General features: G+C 40.0%; 1 protein-coding gene across 1 annotated transcript in view; it reads right to left on the reverse strand.

Annotated features, from left to right (window-relative positions):
• The window catches only part of CFAP91 (cilia and flagella associated protein 91), a 71,696-nt gene that overhangs the window by 37,859 nt on the left and 13,591 nt on the right, over positions 1 to 20,246 (reverse strand). Inside the window, exons 7-10 of the mRNA XM_049785548.1 lie at positions 18,935 to 19,112; positions 12,380 to 12,537; positions 9,761 to 9,943; positions 6,955 to 7,097 (exon numbers count right to left, since the gene is read on the reverse strand). Of these exons, the coding sequence (XP_049641505.1) occupies positions 6,955 to 7,097; positions 9,761 to 9,943; positions 12,380 to 12,537; positions 18,935 to 19,112 (662 nt within the window). The remainder of the gene's footprint in view (positions 1 to 6,954; positions 7,098 to 9,760; positions 9,944 to 12,379; positions 12,538 to 18,934; positions 19,113 to 20,246) is intronic.

Here is a 20,246-nt window from a genome sequence, read left to right on the forward strand (position 1 = left end):
TCAACTGTCAAAGACATCATCAAAGAGATATTCCCAGAGTTAAAGACTACATGCAATCAAATCCTGCATGCCCGAAGAGTACCAGCTAAAAGAGACCCAAAGAAAAACTCCCCAAGACACATCCTCGTTACAATGACAAATCCCACAGATAGAGATAGAATACTGAAAGCAGCAAGATCAAAAAAAGAAATTACATTCAAAGGAGCATCCCTAAGACTTACAGCAAACATGTCACAAGAAACTTTCAAGGCCAGAAGACAGTGGTGGGATATTATGACAAGACTGAATGAAATGGATGCCTCACTGAGAATACTGCACCCAGCCCGACTCACGTTCAGGTTTGAAGGAAGGATACATAGCTTCATGGATAAACAACAGCTCAGAAACTTTACAGATGAAAAACCAGCCTTAAAGCAAAAACTGAAAGGTCTACTTTAAGACAAGAGAGACCAACAAAATCAGCAAACTTATCTACAAAGATGATATTAAATCATATGACAATCATTTCCCTCAATGTCAATGGACTAAATTCACCAATTAAAACACACAGAGTGGCAAAATGGGTCAAAAAGATGAATCCAACCTTCTGCCTACAAGAAATACACCTGAATAGTCAGAACAGACAGAGACTCAAAATCTAAGGCTGGAGGAAAATTATTCAATCAATCAACACCCTTTAAAAGCTCGGGTGGCCATATTAATATCTGATGACACCAACTTTATACTCAGCAAAGTTGTAAGAGACAAAGATGGACACTATGTACTAATCAAGGGATATATGCAACAGGAAGAAATCATATTTTTAAACATATATGCACCCAATGAGAGACCAGCAAATTATCTAATACAATTACTGACAAATCTGAAAGAAGACATCAAAATAACACAATAATTGTGGGTGACCTCAACACGGTCCTATCAACACTTGATAGGTCAACCAGACTGAAACCCAACAAAAACATACTAGCCCTGAAAAGAGTAATGGAAGAAAGAGGACTGGATATATATATAGGACACTCCACCCAAAAAACCTGGATACACATTCTTCTCCAATGTACGTAGGTCATTCTCCAGGATAGACTACATGCTGGCACATAAAACATACCTTCATAAAATCAAGAGAATAGAAATCTTGCAGGCTACCTTTGCTGACCACAAGACTCTGAAATTAGATGTGAAATACGAAGCCACACAGAAGAAAAACTTTAACAATTGGAAATTAAACAGCCTGCTACTGAACAATCAGTGGGTCCGAGATGAAATCAAAGAGGAAATCAAAACTTTCCTGGAAACAAATGATAATGAAGACACAAACTGCCAGAATTATGGGACACAGCAAAAGTGGTCCTAAGAGGAAAATTTATAGCTTAGCAAGCACACATCAGGAAGGAAGAAGGGGCATACCTGAATAACTTAATGACACAGCTCATAAAATTAGAAAATGACCAACAAAAGGAACCAAAAATAGGGAGACCGAAGGAAATAACAAAACTGAAAGCAGAAATCAATGAAGTGGAAAACCAAAAAACAATGCAAAAGATCAACAAAAGCAGAAGTTGGTTCTTTGAAAAAATAAACAAGATTGGGCCCGGAGAGATAGCACAGTGGTGTTTGCCTTGCAAGCAGCTGATCCAGGACCTAAGTGGTTGGTTCGCATCCCGGTGTCCCAGATGGGTCCCCATGCCTGCCAGGAGCTATTTCTGAGCAGACAGCCAGGAGTAATCCCTGAGCACCGCCGGGTGTGACCCAAAAACCAAAACAAAACAAAACAAAAAACCAAGATTGATAGACCATTGGCAAAGCTCACAAAGAAAGAGAAAGAGATTTTTAAATGTTTGTTCTACATATACATATGTGAGCACATATACTTTTATTCCTAATTTTATCTTGTTTGAATGTGTGACCTTTTTCTGTTTTCTTCTCTGTCCACCCCCAAATGCACCGACAATATAAAGTAGCACCATTTCTCCCTGCAAAGGCACACTAAAAAAAGGGGAAATCTTACATATAAAAAAGAGCTCTTATCTACTAGAGATAAGAACTCGTACTTGTTTACAATAAAGGGATATCTCCTACCTTGAAAATATGTCACGTGGACCCAACTTAGATCTTAGGTGATTAGACACCATCGGTCCAGCCCTGAACCCTGGATCCCAGATATAGAATCGACACAGTTCTTCACAACAGCTACAGGGAACAAATTCCATCCGGGACATCCTTAATACTGCTGAGCCACCAACAAGTGCCAGCTCTACCTCACCAGCTAATGATAAGACAAAATCAGAAGACTTGTCACCCTTTGGTCGGCCCAAAAGCCAAGATTGCAATTTACAGATGACTGGTTGCTAGAACCATGACTGGACTGAATATATCTTGAGACCAATAAAAAAGCCCTAGTCTAGGGTTTGAACTACAACCCGCACAACAACCATGATCCCCAGTTCCAAAGGTCCAGCAGAGACAATCACAATGGAATGGGGCTTCTGGAAACACAATGAAAGACGCTATCCTAGGTTCCATCCTAGGATCAGTGCAAAGACCAAGACCACCAACCACAGAAGATGGATTAAAATGACACTGAGGGAACAGAACTTCTAGAACCATAAAGAAAGACTTCATCATAAGTCCCACTCTTGGACCTGTGCAGATATTGAGATCTATAGATACAGAGGTCTTATTTCATCACCCAGGATGGAGCAGAAGTTTTCCAAACACCAGGAAAGCACCACCGGTAGAGTAAATGAACCTGAATGGAGTCTATAGTTAATCCCGTGACAATATACCCCAAGGGTGGAGAAACCCCCATTGCACTAAGGCAAAGTGAATTCCTTTTCGAATGACCCCAATATTTACTGTGCTAGTGCAGGAGGGAAAAAAAACAAAAAGCACAAAACATTTTAATCTTCTATATATTATTTTTTCTTCATTTATTATTATTATTTTTTTATTTTTATTTACCTATCTACTTTTTTGTCAATTTCTTTGTTTTGGTGTGGTTATTGAAGTTGTTGTCCCCATTTATATTTATATTGGGTTTTTTTTTCTTCTTTTCTTTTCTTTCTTTAGGTGCTCTGCCATGTTTTTTAACTCAAGACCATGGCTTTTTTTTTGTGGTGCCTATCGTTATCACTGGAGTGCTCACTGGATATTTGACACTTCTTTTTGTACTGTTGGGGTGTTTCACCTTCTTTTTCTCCTTCATCTCTCAAACCGACGATGAGAGCCTCTAGAAGGATCCCCCCCATTTTCGGCATATTAGACTTTTACCCCAGTTTATTACTTTTATCTTCTTCAAATAAAACCACATAACTTGAACTATGTAGTCCTTCCTCCCAGTTAGAGGGGGAAATAAGGGAGGCACCAAGACCAAGACTACTAAGTAGTAAGCTAGGTACAGAGGGGACCACATATTCTCGCAGCCCCGGGGGTGAGGGAGGAGGATATGGGAAGTAGGACGAACACGGAGGTGTAGGGAGGACAAATCGGTGGTGGGAACCCCCCCCCCGATTTTATGTAAATGTGAACCTATAATATTATTGTCAACAATATGTAAACCACTATGATCAAAATAAAAATTATATTAAAAAAAGAGAAAGAGAAACCTGATAACCCATATTAGAAATGAAAAGGGGGAGATCACGACAGATATTGCAGAGATACAAAGGGTAATCAGAGACTACTTTGAGAAACTTTATGCTACTAAACATGAGAACCTAGAAGAAATGGAAAAATCTTGGACACTTAATAACCTTCCACAGTTAAGTGAGGAGGAATGCAGGAGGCCCAGGTTTTATTTCCAGCACCTTATGATCTGTGGAGCACAATAAACACAACTGGGTGGCCCAAAAGCCAAAGAAACAAAAACAAGACAAAAATCAAACATAACAATGTGTTAAAAATAAGAAATACACCTTAACCAAGTTAGGTTCATCAAATATACAATAGATTCATTTTGATAAGAAAGATTATTGTCAGGTGGGACACAAATGGTTGTAAAATACATAATTTTACGAAGAAAAAATATATAATTAACTCAATAGATACAGGAAAAATATTTGATATGGGGGGCTGGAGCAATAGCATCGTGGTAGGGCATTTGCCTTGCATGTAGCCAACACAGGACGGACTCTGGTTAGATTCCTGGCATCCCATATGGTACCCTGAGTTTCCAGGAGCAATTTCTGAGCACAGAGCCAGAGTGACCCCTGAGTGTCGCCTAGTGTGACCTAACCCCCCCCCAAATTGATATGTATAAAAGGCTCAATTGTTGGTTGAAAGTATTAAATGATATTGAGGGGGAAAGAAAAGTATATTAAGAATTTAAAGGAATTTCCATATTGTAGTAAAGTATATCTACAAAAAGAATTTACATAACAAGAGAATGCTAAACAGTTCTCAGAATAAGTGAAGGGGCTGAGATGGGCAAGAACTGATTGTCTAGATCAGGGGTCTCAAACTCAATTTACCTGGGGGCCGCAGGAGGCAAAGTCGGGGTGAGGCAGGGCCACATAAGGGATTTCACTTTCCGAATATTCGCAATAAAAAATCGCATTAGTAAGAAAAAAAACTGCAAAAAATCGCATTAAACATTTGCATACCCCGAACGAAACTGCTAGGGTATGCTAATGTTTAATGCAAGTTTTTTTTTACTAATGCGATTTTTATTGTGATTATTTGGTAAGTGAATAATCGCGAATACTGCGATATTTGAAGGCCGGCCGCGGGCCACAAATGTTGTACGAAGGGCCGCAAGTTAAAGACCCCTGGACTAGATGATTCTCAAAGCCCTCATTTTTATATAGGGCCTTGTAGTTCTTGGGGTCACCATGATGGTGCTTGGGAAACACCTGGAGTACAGCTATGGTATAGAGGAGAAGGGATCACAATTCTCTACTGCTTGAACTATCTCCTGGGTCATTCAAAGCCCTAATTTTCATGTTGACAATAGATTCTATTCTGTTATTCAAACCAACAGACACACATGCATAGTCCAGTGGTTGAGTATGTCATAAACCACTGAATCAAAAATTATGGTTTCTGCAGCATCAGCATCTCTGGAAACTCATTCTAAAAATGAAACCACTCCAGACCTACTCAATCAGAAAATTTGTGGGTGAGTTCAAGAGACATGCTTAAACAAGTCCTGCTGGCATTTCGGATGTGCAGTATAGATGTATCACTGCTATCATAGACCAAGAATTCTGAAGTATCCAATTGTGTACTGAATTCTATAGTCCAATGACTCCGAAGGACTGCAAGGGATGGCTCAGTTGGTGGATGCTATAGGACTAGCTCATAAGAATAACCATAAACTTCTTTAGTTAGTTTAACTTAGATGAAAGAATAGCTAAACACTCCCTTTCTTCATGAAACTCTGGAAACAAACACAAAGGGGATAAACATAGTCTATTATCACACTATTAAAACTAGCACACAATCTAACCCTGGAAATTTCTTCACCTCAATGTAGTGTCAAGTTTTTAAAATTTTTTTATTTAAAGAAAATGCATCACATAGTTGACATAACTGATCATAATACATTTGTTCCAAGATAAGAAAAATAAAAGTTATTGAAAAAATAGAAAAACTAAAAAGTTAAATGGAAGAGAAGAAAAAAAGAAAAAGTTCAGTAGCAAGTATATTTGTGAAAATTATTGTATCTCCAATAAAGTCATTAATACAATAGCAGAAGGTTTAGTAAGCTCTTTTTTTAAAGAGATTTAAAAAAATACAATAAAAAAGGTGTATGTGTGACATCTGTTGTTGTTGTTGTCTGCATAGGCACAGCAAAATATGGGGGAAAATAGAAAGGAAAAATGTTTGGCCTAAAAACACGGAGTCCTTACCCATGAAGTATCCTGGCATAAGACCAACTCCAGGCTCCAGGCATAGTAAATTGTCTAACCCCATAGTTTTTCTCTGTGGTCCCAGTTAAAGCTCTTCACAATCACGATTGTTGCTGTCAGTTGTCTGTTAGTGTCAGATTTTATTATGTAGGACCCTAATTAATCACTTTCAGAAAGCAACATGACTTAATTTGTACACTTTGAAATAAGGGAGGTAAACTAAATTGGTTCAATAGAGCACAGGTAATCTCTAGTAGAGAAATATCTAGAAGGAGATGAAGGTAAATGTGTGTATTGAAAACCAATTAAAGCCAGAGAGATAATATAATGATCAAGGCACTTGTCTTGCATGTGACCGACTTGGGTTCTATCCCCAGCTTCCCATTTGATCCCCTGAGTATCATTTAGGAATGATTTATGAGTACAGAGTCAAAAGTAACTTCTGGGGCCAAGTGATAAGTAGGACATTTGCCTTGCATGTGGCTGACCCAGGACGAACATCAGTTTGATCTCCAGCATCCCATATGGTCCCCCAAGCCAGGAGTGATATATGAGTGCATAGCCAGGAGTTACCCCTGAGTGTCACTAGGTGTGACCCAGAAACCAAAAAAAAAAAAAAGTAACTTCTGAGCATTGCCAAATAAGGCCAAAAAACCAAACAAGAAATGAAAATCATTGAACATCAGTGCTCAAGACAAAGTGGAACTGTTAGAGAGAAAATTTCTCTTCAAATGTTTCACTATATTGTCTTCTGGGTAAAGATAATATCTTTGGGGGCCAGAGAGACAGATAACACAGCAGGTAGGGCATTTGCCTTGCATGCGACCAACTTGAGTTTGGTCTCTAGTGTCCCATATGGTCCCCTAAGCCTGTCAGGAGTAATTTCTGCCAGGCATGCCCCGCCTCAAAAAAAACAAACAAAAAACTGATGATACCTTTTGAGGCTGGGGAAAATGGCTTGAAGGACAGGAGCAGATGCTTTGCATGTCTGAGTCCCAGATTCAAGCACAGTCTCCTGAGTACTGCAGGGAACAACTTTCCAATCCCCATCTCAGCATTGCTAGGAGTGATGCAAAAATAAAAAGCTAAACAACAATAAAAGAGATACCTTATGAACCTCTTCCAATTCCAGTTCCATCCTTGCTGACTTATTCAGAAAACCAGCTTTGGTAGTGGTGATTCTGGGCTTTGGAGGTTTGATACGGGGGTGTGTCACAAAATCAGGAAGACATTCCTCAAGTTCAACTAGTCCTATGCAAAAGGAAGTACAAGTGTTTAGTACCTGATGCTAAAATTTGGCATTTTGAATCATATTGTTTATTTTAGTAACTGTTCATCAAAAGATGGAATTATTTGGCAAGGTGTATATTAAATAATTGAATTGTCCCTTAAATATAAAGCACATTTCTATTTAATGATGTCATTTTCTCAGTGGCTTAGATGACAACATGAGAAATGAAATCTAAGTAAAAATATTGGGCTGAAGACATAATTTAGTGCAGCCTACTTTGTGTATAGAAATTCCTGGGTTTCATCTCCAGTAACACAGCACAAATTAATATGAAAATGAAAGTGACCTTGCAAAAAACAGTACATTTTATATTATTATAATTATTTATAAACATAAATAATCAATTCTAAAGCAAATTTAGATCAATTTATTATTATTATTTTTGGTGATGCTCAGGGATTACTCCTGGCTATGCGCTCAGAAATTGCTCCTGGCTTGGGGGATCATAGGGATGCTGGGAGATCGAACCAAGGTCCATCCTAGGTCAGCTCCATGCAAGGCAAATGCCTTACCACTGTGCCACTGCTCCGGCCCCAATTTATCATATTTTGTTCTGGACATAGCCAGCTAGAATTCCAAGTTCTACTCTAAGACATTCAACTTATGGTTTTGCTCATGTGATAACAAAGTTTGCATTCTACCACTGTTATATACCTAGCCCTAAATTTAAATAATCTCAGTAGGGGCCGGAGAGATAGCACAGTGGTAGGGCATTTTCCTTGCACGTGGCAGACCCAGGACAAACATGGGTTCGATTCTCAGTATCCCATAAAGTCCTTGAAGCCTGCCAGGAGCGATTTCCGAGAGCAGAGCCAGGAGCAACCCCTGAGTGCTGCCAGGTGTGGAACAAAAATCCAAATAAATAAATAAATAATCCCAGTAAGTCTTTCTTGGTCTTTATGCCAGGCACAGTCCTGTTCCCTAGTTTCTCAAGATCTCTTGCTCTCAAGATCTTTGCCCATTCATTTTCTAGCATTGTTCTTTTCTTTTCTTTTCTCCCTCCCTCCCTCCTTCCCTCCCTCCCTCCCTCCCTCTCTCTCTTTTTCTTTCTTTCTTTCTTTCTTTCTTTCTCCTTCCTTCCTTCCTTTTCTTTCTTTCTTTCTTTCTTTCTTTCTTTCTTTCTTTCTTTCTCTTTCTTTCTCTTTCTTTCTCTTTCTTTCTTTCTTTCTTTCTTTCTTTCTTTCTTTCTTTCTTTCTTTCTTTCTTTCTTTCTTTCTTCCTTCCTTCCTTCCTTCCTTCCTTCCTTCCTTCCTTCCTTCCTTCCTTCCTTCCTTCCTTCCTTCCTTCCTTCCTTCCTTCTTTCTTTCTTTCTTTCTTTCTTTCTTTCTTTCTTTCTTTCTTTCTTTCTTTCTTTCTTTCTTTCTTTCTTTCTTTCTTTCTTTCTTTCTTTCTGTTTTATTTTGTTTTTGGGTCACACCAGGCAGCACTCAGGCTCTATGCTCATGAGACCCTATGGAATGCCAGGATTTGAACCACTGTCCTGCATGCAAGGCAAACGCCCTACCTCTATGCTATCTCTCCGGTCCCTCTAGCATTGTTCTTAAAGAGATTATTTCATTATATATTTCCTTTTTTTATTCATAGCAAGGGATTTTTTCTTTTTATTCCATTTTATGCCTTTTCCTTTTTTGAGGGGCACACCCAGCAGTGCTTTGGAATTAATCCTGGCTCTGAGCTAAGGGATCACTCCTGGCAGTGTTCAAAGGAGCATATGTGGTACCAGGGATCAAACTTAGGTCAGGTACATGCAAGGCCATCACCTTATTCCAATATATTATCATTCTAGTCACAATTTTTATTAGTAGTTTTGTTAACACTTTATTATTTTGGGGGGTTCACATTCAGCAGCTCTCAGGGGTTACTCCTGGCTCTGTGCTCAGAAATCGCCCCTGGTGGCTCAAGAGACTATATGGGATGTCAGAAATCAAACCACCTTCTGTTCTGGGTTGGCCGAGTGCAAGGCAAATGCCCTACTGCTGTGATATCTCTCTGGCCCCTATTTAGCACTTTAAATTGCCTCATATAAAGGCCAGAACCATAGCACAGTGGTAGGGCATTTGCCTTGGACACCGCTGACCTGGGACCGACCCAGGTTTGATCCCTGGTATTCCAAATGGTCCTGAGCCTGCCAGGAGTGATTTCTGAGCAGTAACCCCTGAGTACTATTTGGAGTGGCCCAGCCCCTCCCCAAATAAAGTGCTTCATATATAATTAATTCCTCAATAAATTACTAGACACAGAATTCAAGAACAGTTTTATTGTCCTTTCCAAAGTCATCTTAATATGATGTTAAATGTGTTTAATATTATTTCTTGAAAATATTTGTTATTTATCTTTTAATATGCATTATGTATTTTATGCATTTAATTTTCATTTCTTTCTTTTTTTTTGGTCTTTTGGGCCACACCTGTTTGATACTCAGGGGTTACTCCTAGCTAAGCGCTCAGAAATTGCCCCTGGCTTGGGGGGACATTATGGGATGCCTGGGGATCAAACCGCAGTCCTTCCTTGGCTAGCGCTTGCATGGCAGACACCTTACCTCTAGTGCCACCTCACCGGCCCCTAATTTCCATTTCTAATTTAACCTTCTTATACTAGACTTGTAATTAGATCAATTGCTTACCTTCATAGGTGTCGAGATAGTGATTTTTTACTACAAAGTTCTCTGATTTGCTGTCTGGGAAACGACCAAGCCGAGACATAGGTCCGTAGACCTGTGACGAATAATCAGAGTAATCCTGGATGATGTTTCTTCTCTGAAATGTCCCTTCTCTATCCTTTTTCTTCGTTGCAATTTTTCTCATTTCTAAAAGAAAACATCCCTTCATGACTATCTCCAAGTACACTGTTCTGAATAAACCAAAGGCAAAGCAAACCTGTTTCTATTTCCTTCAAAGGGAAGCTCCTGAACAGAGCAACTTCATGGTGTTTACCCCCTAAAGCCAGAGTATAACACTAAAACTCAAATCTACTCATCTGTGTGGCTGAGACTGCTCTGAAACAGGCAGGGGGAGTGATAGAATAGGAATCAGCAGCAGTCCCCAACTGGCATTCATTAAAATGCTCTATCACTTCATTCAACGCTCTGGGCCAATAACGGGTATTGATTTAAATGAAAAAAAGCTCAAAAATGACACAAAAATAACGATATGTCCAGTAGAAATCAGGAAAAGTACTCTTTCCTAGGAAAATCATAAAATCATTTGGATAACTGCATGCTTTTTTCAATAATATCTGTCCATTTTAGTTTTAGTCAGAAAAAATAAATCAACTTTGCATTTATAGCTTTCATGATTGTCTTTTGCAGGTGGGTCTTAGAGTCTCAAGAGAAGGGGAGCCCAGGGACCCCACTCAGTCAGTCTTGGCCAAATGGGTGGTGTTTCCAAGCATGGATCCAAGGATGTGATGCTGCTTCAGTCCCATATATCAGGGATCACTAGAGATGCTTAAGGGACCTCCAGGTGCTTTGTGGTACCTCAGTGACCCCCTCGTGTTCGGGATGAAACTATGGTCAACCACAGATGAGGAAAGCACTGTAGCCTCAGTAATATCTCTCAAGATCCTTAAAACTATTTTTTTTTTTTTTGGTTTTTGGGCCACACCCGGTGACGCTCAGGGGTTACTCCTGGCTATGCGCTCAGAAGTCGCTCCTGGGTTGGGGGACCATATGGGAAACCGGGGGATCGAACCGCGGTCCATCCAAGGCTAGTGCAGGCAAGGCAGGCACCTTACCTCTAGCGTCACCGCCCAGCCCCAAAACTATTTTTAAGCATAGGAAAAGGCTCATTTATGAATAGCAGGGAAGATTTTCAGCCAAGGATTTATACTTATATTTCTCTTTGCTCCATTTCCTTTGATACTCTCATAGGCTAATTCATGTACTTTCAGTGAGAAAAACCATACTTCAAGGCTTTGAAGTCAGATTGCCTTGCGGATGCTGTTTCTATTTGATCCTTGGTGCACTATGTGATATCGTGATTTAGAAGTAAATAAAAAATAAACTACAATTTATCATTTATCTACAAAAGTTACTGAGCCCATTATTGGTAATACTGACTAAAGAAAAACCTGACTGTATGTAAATGCTCACCAACTAGCTAGTTAAGAGTTATTTTCCAGAACCAGAGAGATAGATAGCATGAAGGTAAGGCGTTTGCCTTGCATGCAGAAGGACTCCTGGCATCCCATATGATCCACTAAGCCTTCTAAGAGCGATTTCTGAACAGAGAACCAGGAGTAAACCCTGAGTGCAGCTGGGTGTGACCCAAAAACCAAAAAAAAAAAAAAAAAGGTTATTTTCCCACACTAAGAGAAACATATCGGCCAGAGCAATAGTTGATCTCCAGCACCATTTATTGTCCCCTGAGCACCACCAGGAGTGTTCCCTGAGCACAGAGCTAGGAGTAAGCAAGGCCTAAGCACCACCGGGTGTAACATCAAAAGAAAAAGTTAAGTTCACTAAAAATAATTATTTTATAGAGGTTATGTCAATTAGTGCTTAAAGGCCCAGGAAATAAATGAGATATACAGTATATCTATAGCATTAAATTTTCATGGAAGGGACTCAGAAGGAGCACAGATGTCTAATTGTCTTTTTTTAGGAAGCAATAATGAAAGCAATGTTGAGAATTATATATAGGGAGACCAACACCTACTCACACACAAACACACACACATAGAAATATACATATACATAGGAACAGTTATAGGCAAATACAAATCTCTCCTCTCTCTCGCTCTCTCTCTCTCTGTCTCTGTTTCTCTGTCTCTCTCTCTGTCTTTCTCCCTCTCTCTCTCACTCCATAAAGTCATAAATTGGCTCTTAGAACATCACGATTTTATTCAAGTGGACTTTCCCTCCAATTTTCAACCACTGAAAAGTGACTTATCTTTCATGCTTCACCTATTTGATAACACAAAGACCAAAAGAACAATTACCTGACGATTCAATGAGGCTTAGTTAAAGACCTAAAGCAAAGTTAACATTACTTTATCAGGCTAGAAAGATAGCACAGCGGCAAGGCCTTTGCCTTGCATGTGGCTGACTGGGATCAGAACCAGTTCGATTCCTGGCATCCCATATGGTCTCCTGAGCTTTCCAGGGGTGATTTCTAAATGCAGAGCCAGAAGCAACCCCTGAGCATCACTGGATGTGGCTCCAAAACCAATCAATCAATAAACTGCTAAAAAAAAAAAAAAAAAAAAAACATTACATTTCACTATACATATGACATCACCTTACCTGTTACATGTCTGTGTTGAATCTTTGCCAATTTGGTCTCCTTTGCCTCCTGTAGTTTAGCCCACTGAGTGTTTAAGAGTCTCATATTCACTTCATTTTGATTGTTACTACGTTTCATCAGCAACTCTTGTAAAATTCTCAGGCGAACCTCCTGTATTCTTCAAGAAAATGACAAAACATAGAGTACATAGTATCTTATTCAGAGTGTAGTACTAGAGATAAAGAAACACCTATCAACATCTGGATCTTGAGCTCCAGAATACAGTGGACAGGGCACTTACCTTGCACTCAGCTCACCTGGGTTCAATTCCTAGCACCCTAGATAGTCGCATGAGTATATTTCCAAGAGAAATCTCTAAACACAAAGCCAGGAGTTAGTACTGAGTACTACAAAATGTAATCCAAAAACTTTCATTTGTTTTTTGTTGTTTGTTATTGTTGGTGGTGGTGATGGTGGTGATTTCTTTTTTTTGGTTTTGTTTTATTGTTTTGTTTTGTTTTGGGGGGCCACACCTAGTGATGCTCAGGAATTACTCCTGGCTCTGCACTCAGAAATCATTCCTGGCAGGCTTGGGGGGCCATATGGAATGCTGGGGATCAAATCCAGGTCCGTCCTAGGTCGGCCACATGCAAGGCAAATGCCCTATGCTGTACTATTGTTCCAGCCCCCAAAACTTTTGTTTGTTTGTTTGTTTTTGAGCCACACTCGGTGGGGTGGCACTTGGGCATTACTCCTGGCTCTGTTCAGAAATCATTTCTGGTAGGGGCTGGAGCAGTAATATAGGACGTTTGCCTTTCATGTAGCCAATCTAGGTTTGATACCCAGGATTCCGTATGGTCCACTGAGGCTGCCAAGAGCAATTTCTGAGCATAGACCAGGAATAACTCCTGAGCACTGTTTGGTGTGCCCCACCCCCCAAAAAGAAAAGAAATCACTTCTGGTAGGCTCAGGAAATATATGGGATGCCAGGAATCAAACCCACGTCAAATGTGTGCAAGACAAATACTCTACTGGCTGTGCTATCATTGTAGCACCCCAAAACCTTTAAAACAAAATAACAAACTTCTGTGTTGGTATGATGGCCATGTGTTTTTAAAAGACAACTTTTAGGAACAAAATGAAAATAAGTAGAACTATATTAAACTAAGATTTTGTATAGTGAAGAAAACCATCAAAGTGAAAGACACACATTGAATGAGAGAAGGTATTTGAAAAGAATATAGTTAATAATAGATTAATATCTAATATAATAAGTAACTAAAATTATTTAATTTTAAAATGGGCAGGTTCTAACAGATTCTCTAGCACCACATCACCCAGTAATTCTACTCCTAGGAATATATCTTAGAAGCCAAAAAGCACAATGTAGAAAAGCCTTCTGCAGCCCTATGTTCACAGCATTATTCACAATAGCCAGAACTTGGAAACAACCCAAGTGCCTGACAACAGATGTGTGGATAAAGAAGCTCTGGTATATCTATAGAGTGGGATACTATATAACTTTTAGAAAAATGAAGTCATAAAATTTGCTTATACATGGATGGATATGGAGAGTATTATGTTGATCAAAATGAGTCAGAGGAAGAGGGACATTTGTGGGATATAAGGGAGTAAAAGGTAGTATGGTAATAATTTCAAAGACAATAGAGATAAAGGTCAGGAAGACCAGGCAGGAAGTGGGGAGGGTGGGAGGGAAACTGGGGGCTCTGGTGGTGGGAAAGTTGCACTGGTGAAGGATGTTGTACATTGCATGACTGAAACTCAATTATGAATAATTTTGTATTGTGGGGATAAAACCAACTGTATTATGAACAAAAAAGGGAATAGAATTGGTAATTTGATATTTCTCATTCTGAAATCATTTGTTTACACTTAACAATTTGCTACACTGTCCAGGGAGAAGAGTGGCTTCAAAAGAAAAGGCTGAATATTTGACTCAAAAAACAGAGCAAACATATTGTCACTGAAGAAGCTACTCAAAGTGATTTCTGAAGGAGTGGAGGGTAGGGAGACTCATAAAAAAGTGCCTGTCTCGTAAGTGTGAGACTGAGTTTGCATCCTGTGGTACCTATATGTACCATACTGACCCAGGGTCTCAGAAGTTTGGAATCCCATAAAGTGTAGGATATCCAGCTCACTCCTGCCATTTGTAGGTGAACACTGAAACTAAAATTGTGTGGGCCTCAGCATACACAGCAAGTGAAAGAAGTGCAAGGACCATATTCAGGCTTGTGATTACCAGCAGGTACATGTGTGAGCATCACAGCATCCCCCATGAGCACCATAACCAGAATATGCTTGAGCCCCACAATTCAAAAAAAAAAAAAACAAAAAAACAAAAAACACCAACAGTGTGATTCCTGGGGCAGTGAGATAGTACAGCAGGTAGAAGACTTGCCTTGCAAGCGGCCAACCTGGGTTTAATGCCCAACATTCCCTCTTCTTTCTTTTTTTTTTTTAATTTATTTAAACACCTTAATTACATACATGATTGTGTTTGGGTTTCAGTCATGTAAAGAAAAATGAAAGACTCCCTCTTCTTTCTTAAGCTCTGCCAGGAGTGATCCCTGAATGCAGAGCCAGAAGAAAGTCCTCAGCACATCTGGGAGTGGTCCAAAACAAAAATAAATAAATAAAAGAGCACGATGCCTGATGAGCACGTTAACTCAATGTGCAAGTGTCACAAACAAGTACACAGCTGCCAGCGGGCACCACAAACAAGTGTGTGTATGCCTCCTGTTCATCATAACAACAAAGGGATGGGGAGGGACTGATTATACTCAGGAAGATAAGACGGAATGAGAAAATTAAGTACCAAGAAGCAAATACACTGACATGGTGCATACCACTGGGGGCTCACTAGTTTAATTAAGACAAATTGCAATTACAGCTTTAAAGTGTTCAACACAAAAGCCGGAGCGGTGGCACAAGTGGTAGGGCATTCGCCTTGCACAAGCTAACCTAGGTAGGACCATGGTTCGATCCCCCAGTGTCCCATATGGTCCCCCAAGCCAGGAGCAATTTCTGAGCACATAGCCAGGAATAACCCCTGAGTGTCACCGGTGAGGCCCCAAAACTAAAATTAATAAATAAATCTTGGGGCGGGAGAGATAGCATGGAGGTAAGGCATTTGTCTTGCATGCAGAAGGTTGGTGGTTTGAATCCCGGCATCCCATATGGTCCCCGAGCCTGCCAGGAGTGATTTTTGAGCGTAGAGCTAGGAGAAACCCCTGAGTACTGCCGGGTGTGACCCAAAAACCAAAAATAAATAAATCAGAAGCCGTATATACACATACTGTTCTTTTCCTTGGTAAAGCTAGATATCCAGGTTTATTTCTCAACATGACCCCTTACTCAATTTCTTCAGTCACTGAATTGTATAACAACAGTGTCTGTAATCTGACTGTTATATCACAGGAGTAAGAGAAATCCAGAGCTCAAACTGGAGCCTACATAGGACACCTGGAAGGACCGTTGATCTGGCATGAGGCCTGATCTAGTACATTCCCAACTAGCTCCCAGATGATGCCAAACTGCTGATCTGTTCATGCACTGGATTTGGAATATTCTCCAGTAAATAGTGAACACTTCCTAGACATTATATGATCTACAAATATCAGCACTGAGACTCAAGAGATAATACAGGGGCAAGGCACTTGCCTGGTATGCAGCTAAACTCCATTTGATCCTCATTACCTAATTCTCCAAATCACTGTCAGAAGTGATACCTGAGTACAAACCAGAAGTAAGCTTTTAGCACTGCCAGGGTGACCCAAAATCCCCCAAAGTACCTACCTAAATCTACCTACCTACTTATCTACCTACTTACCTACCAGTTGCATGAACATTATCATTTCCTCATGGTTTCCACTCACCCCTTTAATACCCAAATCAGAGGTATGTCTTCTCTGCAGTTTTCCCAAGTCTCTACCCACCTCAACAGAACAAATTATTCTCTTGCCCAATTTATTCCAGGCAGATTACCTGCTAGGCCTGCCTGAGTCTTTCTTTTTTTTTGGCAGCGCTCAGGGGTTACTCCTGGCTCTATGTTCAGAAATTACTCCTGGCAGGCTCGGGGACCATATGGGATGCCGGGATTCAAACCACCATCCTTCTGCATGTAAGACAAATGCCTACCGCTTGCTGTGCTATCTCTCCGGCCCCCTGCTGAGTCTTTCATATCATTGCCCAACCATTCTCTTCCCTGCCCTTCTGCCCCAGTGGACTATCAGGAGATCTCTCAGGGAGAACAGCGTCTCATTCTTGCTTCCCATGCTGATAGTCCAGAAGGTGCTCAAAGGCATTCATTAAAATTATCTTTAGGGCCAGAGTGGTGTACAGCAGGTAGGGCATTTACCCCACACATACTAATCTGGGTTCAATCTCTGGAATCCCATATTATCCCCCAAACCCTGCCAAAAATGATCTCTAAGTATAGAGCAAGGAGTAAGCTCTGAACACTTCTAGTATGACACTACCTTCTCCTCCAATTATCTTCAATTATCTTTTTATGTTAGTTTGTTTTGGATTTTTGAGCCTCACCGGTGATGCTCAGGGGTTACTCCTGGATATGCGCTCAGAAATCGCTCCTGGCTTGGGAGACCATATGAGACACCAGGGATCAAATCAAGGTCCGTCCTTGGTCAGCCACGTGCAAGGTAAATGCCCTACCTTGTGCTATGACTCTGACCCTATCTTCAATTATCTTTAGAGTTTGGAGAGATAGCACAATGGGTAAAGCAGTTTGTCTTGCACACAGCTGACTGGTTTAATCCCCAGCACCCTTACACCATATATGCCTGCAAGGAGTGATTCCTGAGTATAAAAGCCCTCAGCACAATTGAGTATGGCCCCCAAATCAGATGATGATGATGATGAAGGTGATAAAAATCTTCAGCTTAACTTTCATAGATGCTGTCTACATTTATGTCGAAGATGTTTTAAATACTTTTATGTTCTTTTTACCAGAATGTGTCTCTCTAAATAGAACTTAAAATATTTTGATTTCTGCAAACAGAATTGAGTTTCTGATATCTGTTTGCTCAAAAAATCGTTTTCCACCAAATACAAGCATTCAGCAAAATATCACACAACCTAAATTCAGGATTAATCAGAAGATTTGCAAAAAGATAAAAACACAGCTTTATTTTACAGATAAATTGAACTCCTCATTCTCTTGGGTCCTGAATTCTATGGTGTTTGAGCACATGGCCAGGGTGCTCAGAAACTTTGTAAGGAGCAGTAACACAACTGTGAAGAGGAGGTAAGGGTGTGGGAAAGGATGTCTACAACATTTACCCTTCCTTTCTTTCACGCTAAGAGTGATACTCATCATTTCTCTATATTCTCTATCTTCCAAGAACAACCTCATTACTGAAGAAACAGTAATTAAACTCATTGAAAACCAACCAAAGTACATCAGCCTTTACGCTCTCTGAGTTCATCTGTGAAGAATTTCACAATTTGACTTTCTGAGAAAATATCCCTCATTCACCGTAGCTAGCATCCAAGGTGTTTGACTGTAGATTTTAGTGCTTGAGGGATGAAGGACAGGATATACTGGGAGACTATTTGATGGCTACGAAGAGTTGATTCCTAGGGACAGTAAGTAACACTAGAAGTAAGCAGAAAGGGACTAGGAGTGAGCAGAAAGATACTACAGAGAAAAGTAAGAGATACCTTGAGGAACTGCTCAACTCCAATGCCATCTGAACTTCACACACACAAAAGGCATTTGGCAGGCTTTTATTACAAGAAAGAAAAGCTATTGCTCCTGAAAGAAACAAAGCCCAGAGATTATGCATTGCTTTCACTTATTTTTGGTTTGGTTTGTGAGTCACAATAGGAAGAATTCTGAGGCTACACCAGCTCAGTGCAGAGGGTGTGTGTGTGTGTGTGTGTGTGTGTGTGTGTGTGTGTGTGTGTGTGTGTGTGTGTGTGTGTGTGTGTGTAAGTGTGACAGTACCCCAAAGCATATGCAGTATTAGGATTGAATCCAGGTCTCTTGCATGAGAAACAGGCACTGCATCTTTTTGAGTTCTCTCTTTAGTCCAAGAACTGGGAAATCCATGCATTTGGGAAAGTATTGCAAATAGTTGTTGGTTTGGGAGAGGTGGGATTTGTTTGTTTGTTTGGTAGTGCACAGGGCTTCCTTAGAAAGAAATTACTCCTGGTGAAATCCAGCGGATCATATGTGGTGCTGGGATCAAACCCAAATCAGATATGCAATAGAAGTGCCCTACCTGCTCCAATCCCTGTCTAGATACTTTGCAAGACTTATTGACACATATTCCATCAGTGCAGGAAGAATTATTTTTTGTTTTAAACTTCACTTATTAATTGATTGATTGATTGATTGATTGGTTTTTGGACCACACCCAGTGGTGCTCAGGGGTTACTCCTAGATCTGCACTCAGAAATTGCCCCTGGCAGCCTGGGGGACCATAGGGAATACCGGGAATCGAACCAGGTTCCCCCCGGGTTGGCCGCATGCAAGACAAGCTCTGCTATCTCTCTAGCCCCAGGAAGAATTATTTGTATTATTTAGAACCTACTTTTCAATCTCCTTTTCTCGAAAGGCCCACTCCTTCCTCTCCATTGCATCCATCATCCTCCTCCTCTTCTCATACTGGTTAGTGTCACTCAGCAAGGGCAAGGTGGCTTCCCAGGCACGCTTCTCCCGGGCACGCTCTATCATCTCCACCTCAGCCAGTCCTGCAGGGAGACCTCGACCTGGGAAGGAAGCACAGTCACCAACATATGAACCAACTCGGGTGTCCATTTTAGCTACTACCCCTTTATTGCTTTTGAATCAAATTGTTATTAATTGGTCATTGGGTTGTATTTTATTTTATTTTATTCTTTATTTTTTATTTTTTTAAATGTTGTTTCTTTGGGCCATACCTAGCAATGCTCGGGCTTACTTCAGTCTTTGTGCTCAGGGATCACTCCTTTAGTGGGACTTAGGTGACAATATGTGGTCCCAGAGAATAAGCCTAGGTCAGATGCATGTAAGGCAAGCACCCTATCTCTCTGGCACTATATTAAAATTTTGAAAGCACAGTTTGAAAATGTTGAAAGCACAACTTGATAGAGCTCTAGATTTCACTGCATTTACCATCAAAATTTCAGTGTCACTTCACTATTAAAACAACCTTTCCTGCCCATTCCTCCTTTTTCCAAATGTTACTCCTCACTTGTCGATAATTCTGAGTTATTTTGTTGATTATTGTCAATGTATCTGCTTGCTTATTTGTATTCCATATAAGTTTCAGTCATCTATTGATGGAAAGTTAGATAGATCCCATGTTTGACCTATTATAAATAAAGCTGTTATGAACATACAGGAGAAAATATTCTTTTATGTTGATTCTTTATATATGCATTTTTATTTGGGTTGGTATTAACCTTTTGTCAAATGTCTGATATATAACTATCTTCTCCAAATAATAAGTTATCCTTCTGTGTTTCTTTTAGTTTCTTTTTTATAACAATTTTTTAATTGATGCTTTCCTGCTTGTTTATTTACTTATTTTTGTTCCTTTACTATTGGAGTTAAAGTTTCAAATACATCACTGAAGTCTAAGTCCAGGAGTATATCTTCTATTTTTATTCTGTATTTTATGGTTTAAGATCTCATTTACCAGTTTCTAATTCATTTTGTGTCTTTTGTTTGTTTTGTTTTGTTTTGTTTTGTTTCTGGACCATACCCAGTGGTGGCACTCAGGCATTCCTCCTGGCTCTGAGCTCAGAAATTATTCCTAGCAAATAACTACACTAACAACTATAATGACAATCTTAATGAGTGAGAGAAGTAGAATACCTGTCTCGAATATAAGCAGAGGTGGGGAAGAAGGGGGGGGCATT

This window comes from Suncus etruscus, chromosome 13 (genome assembly GCF_024139225.1).
Source record: "Suncus etruscus isolate mSunEtr1 chromosome 13, mSunEtr1.pri.cur, whole genome shotgun sequence".
Classification (NCBI taxonomy): domain Eukaryota; kingdom Metazoa; phylum Chordata; class Mammalia; order Eulipotyphla; family Soricidae; genus Suncus; species Suncus etruscus.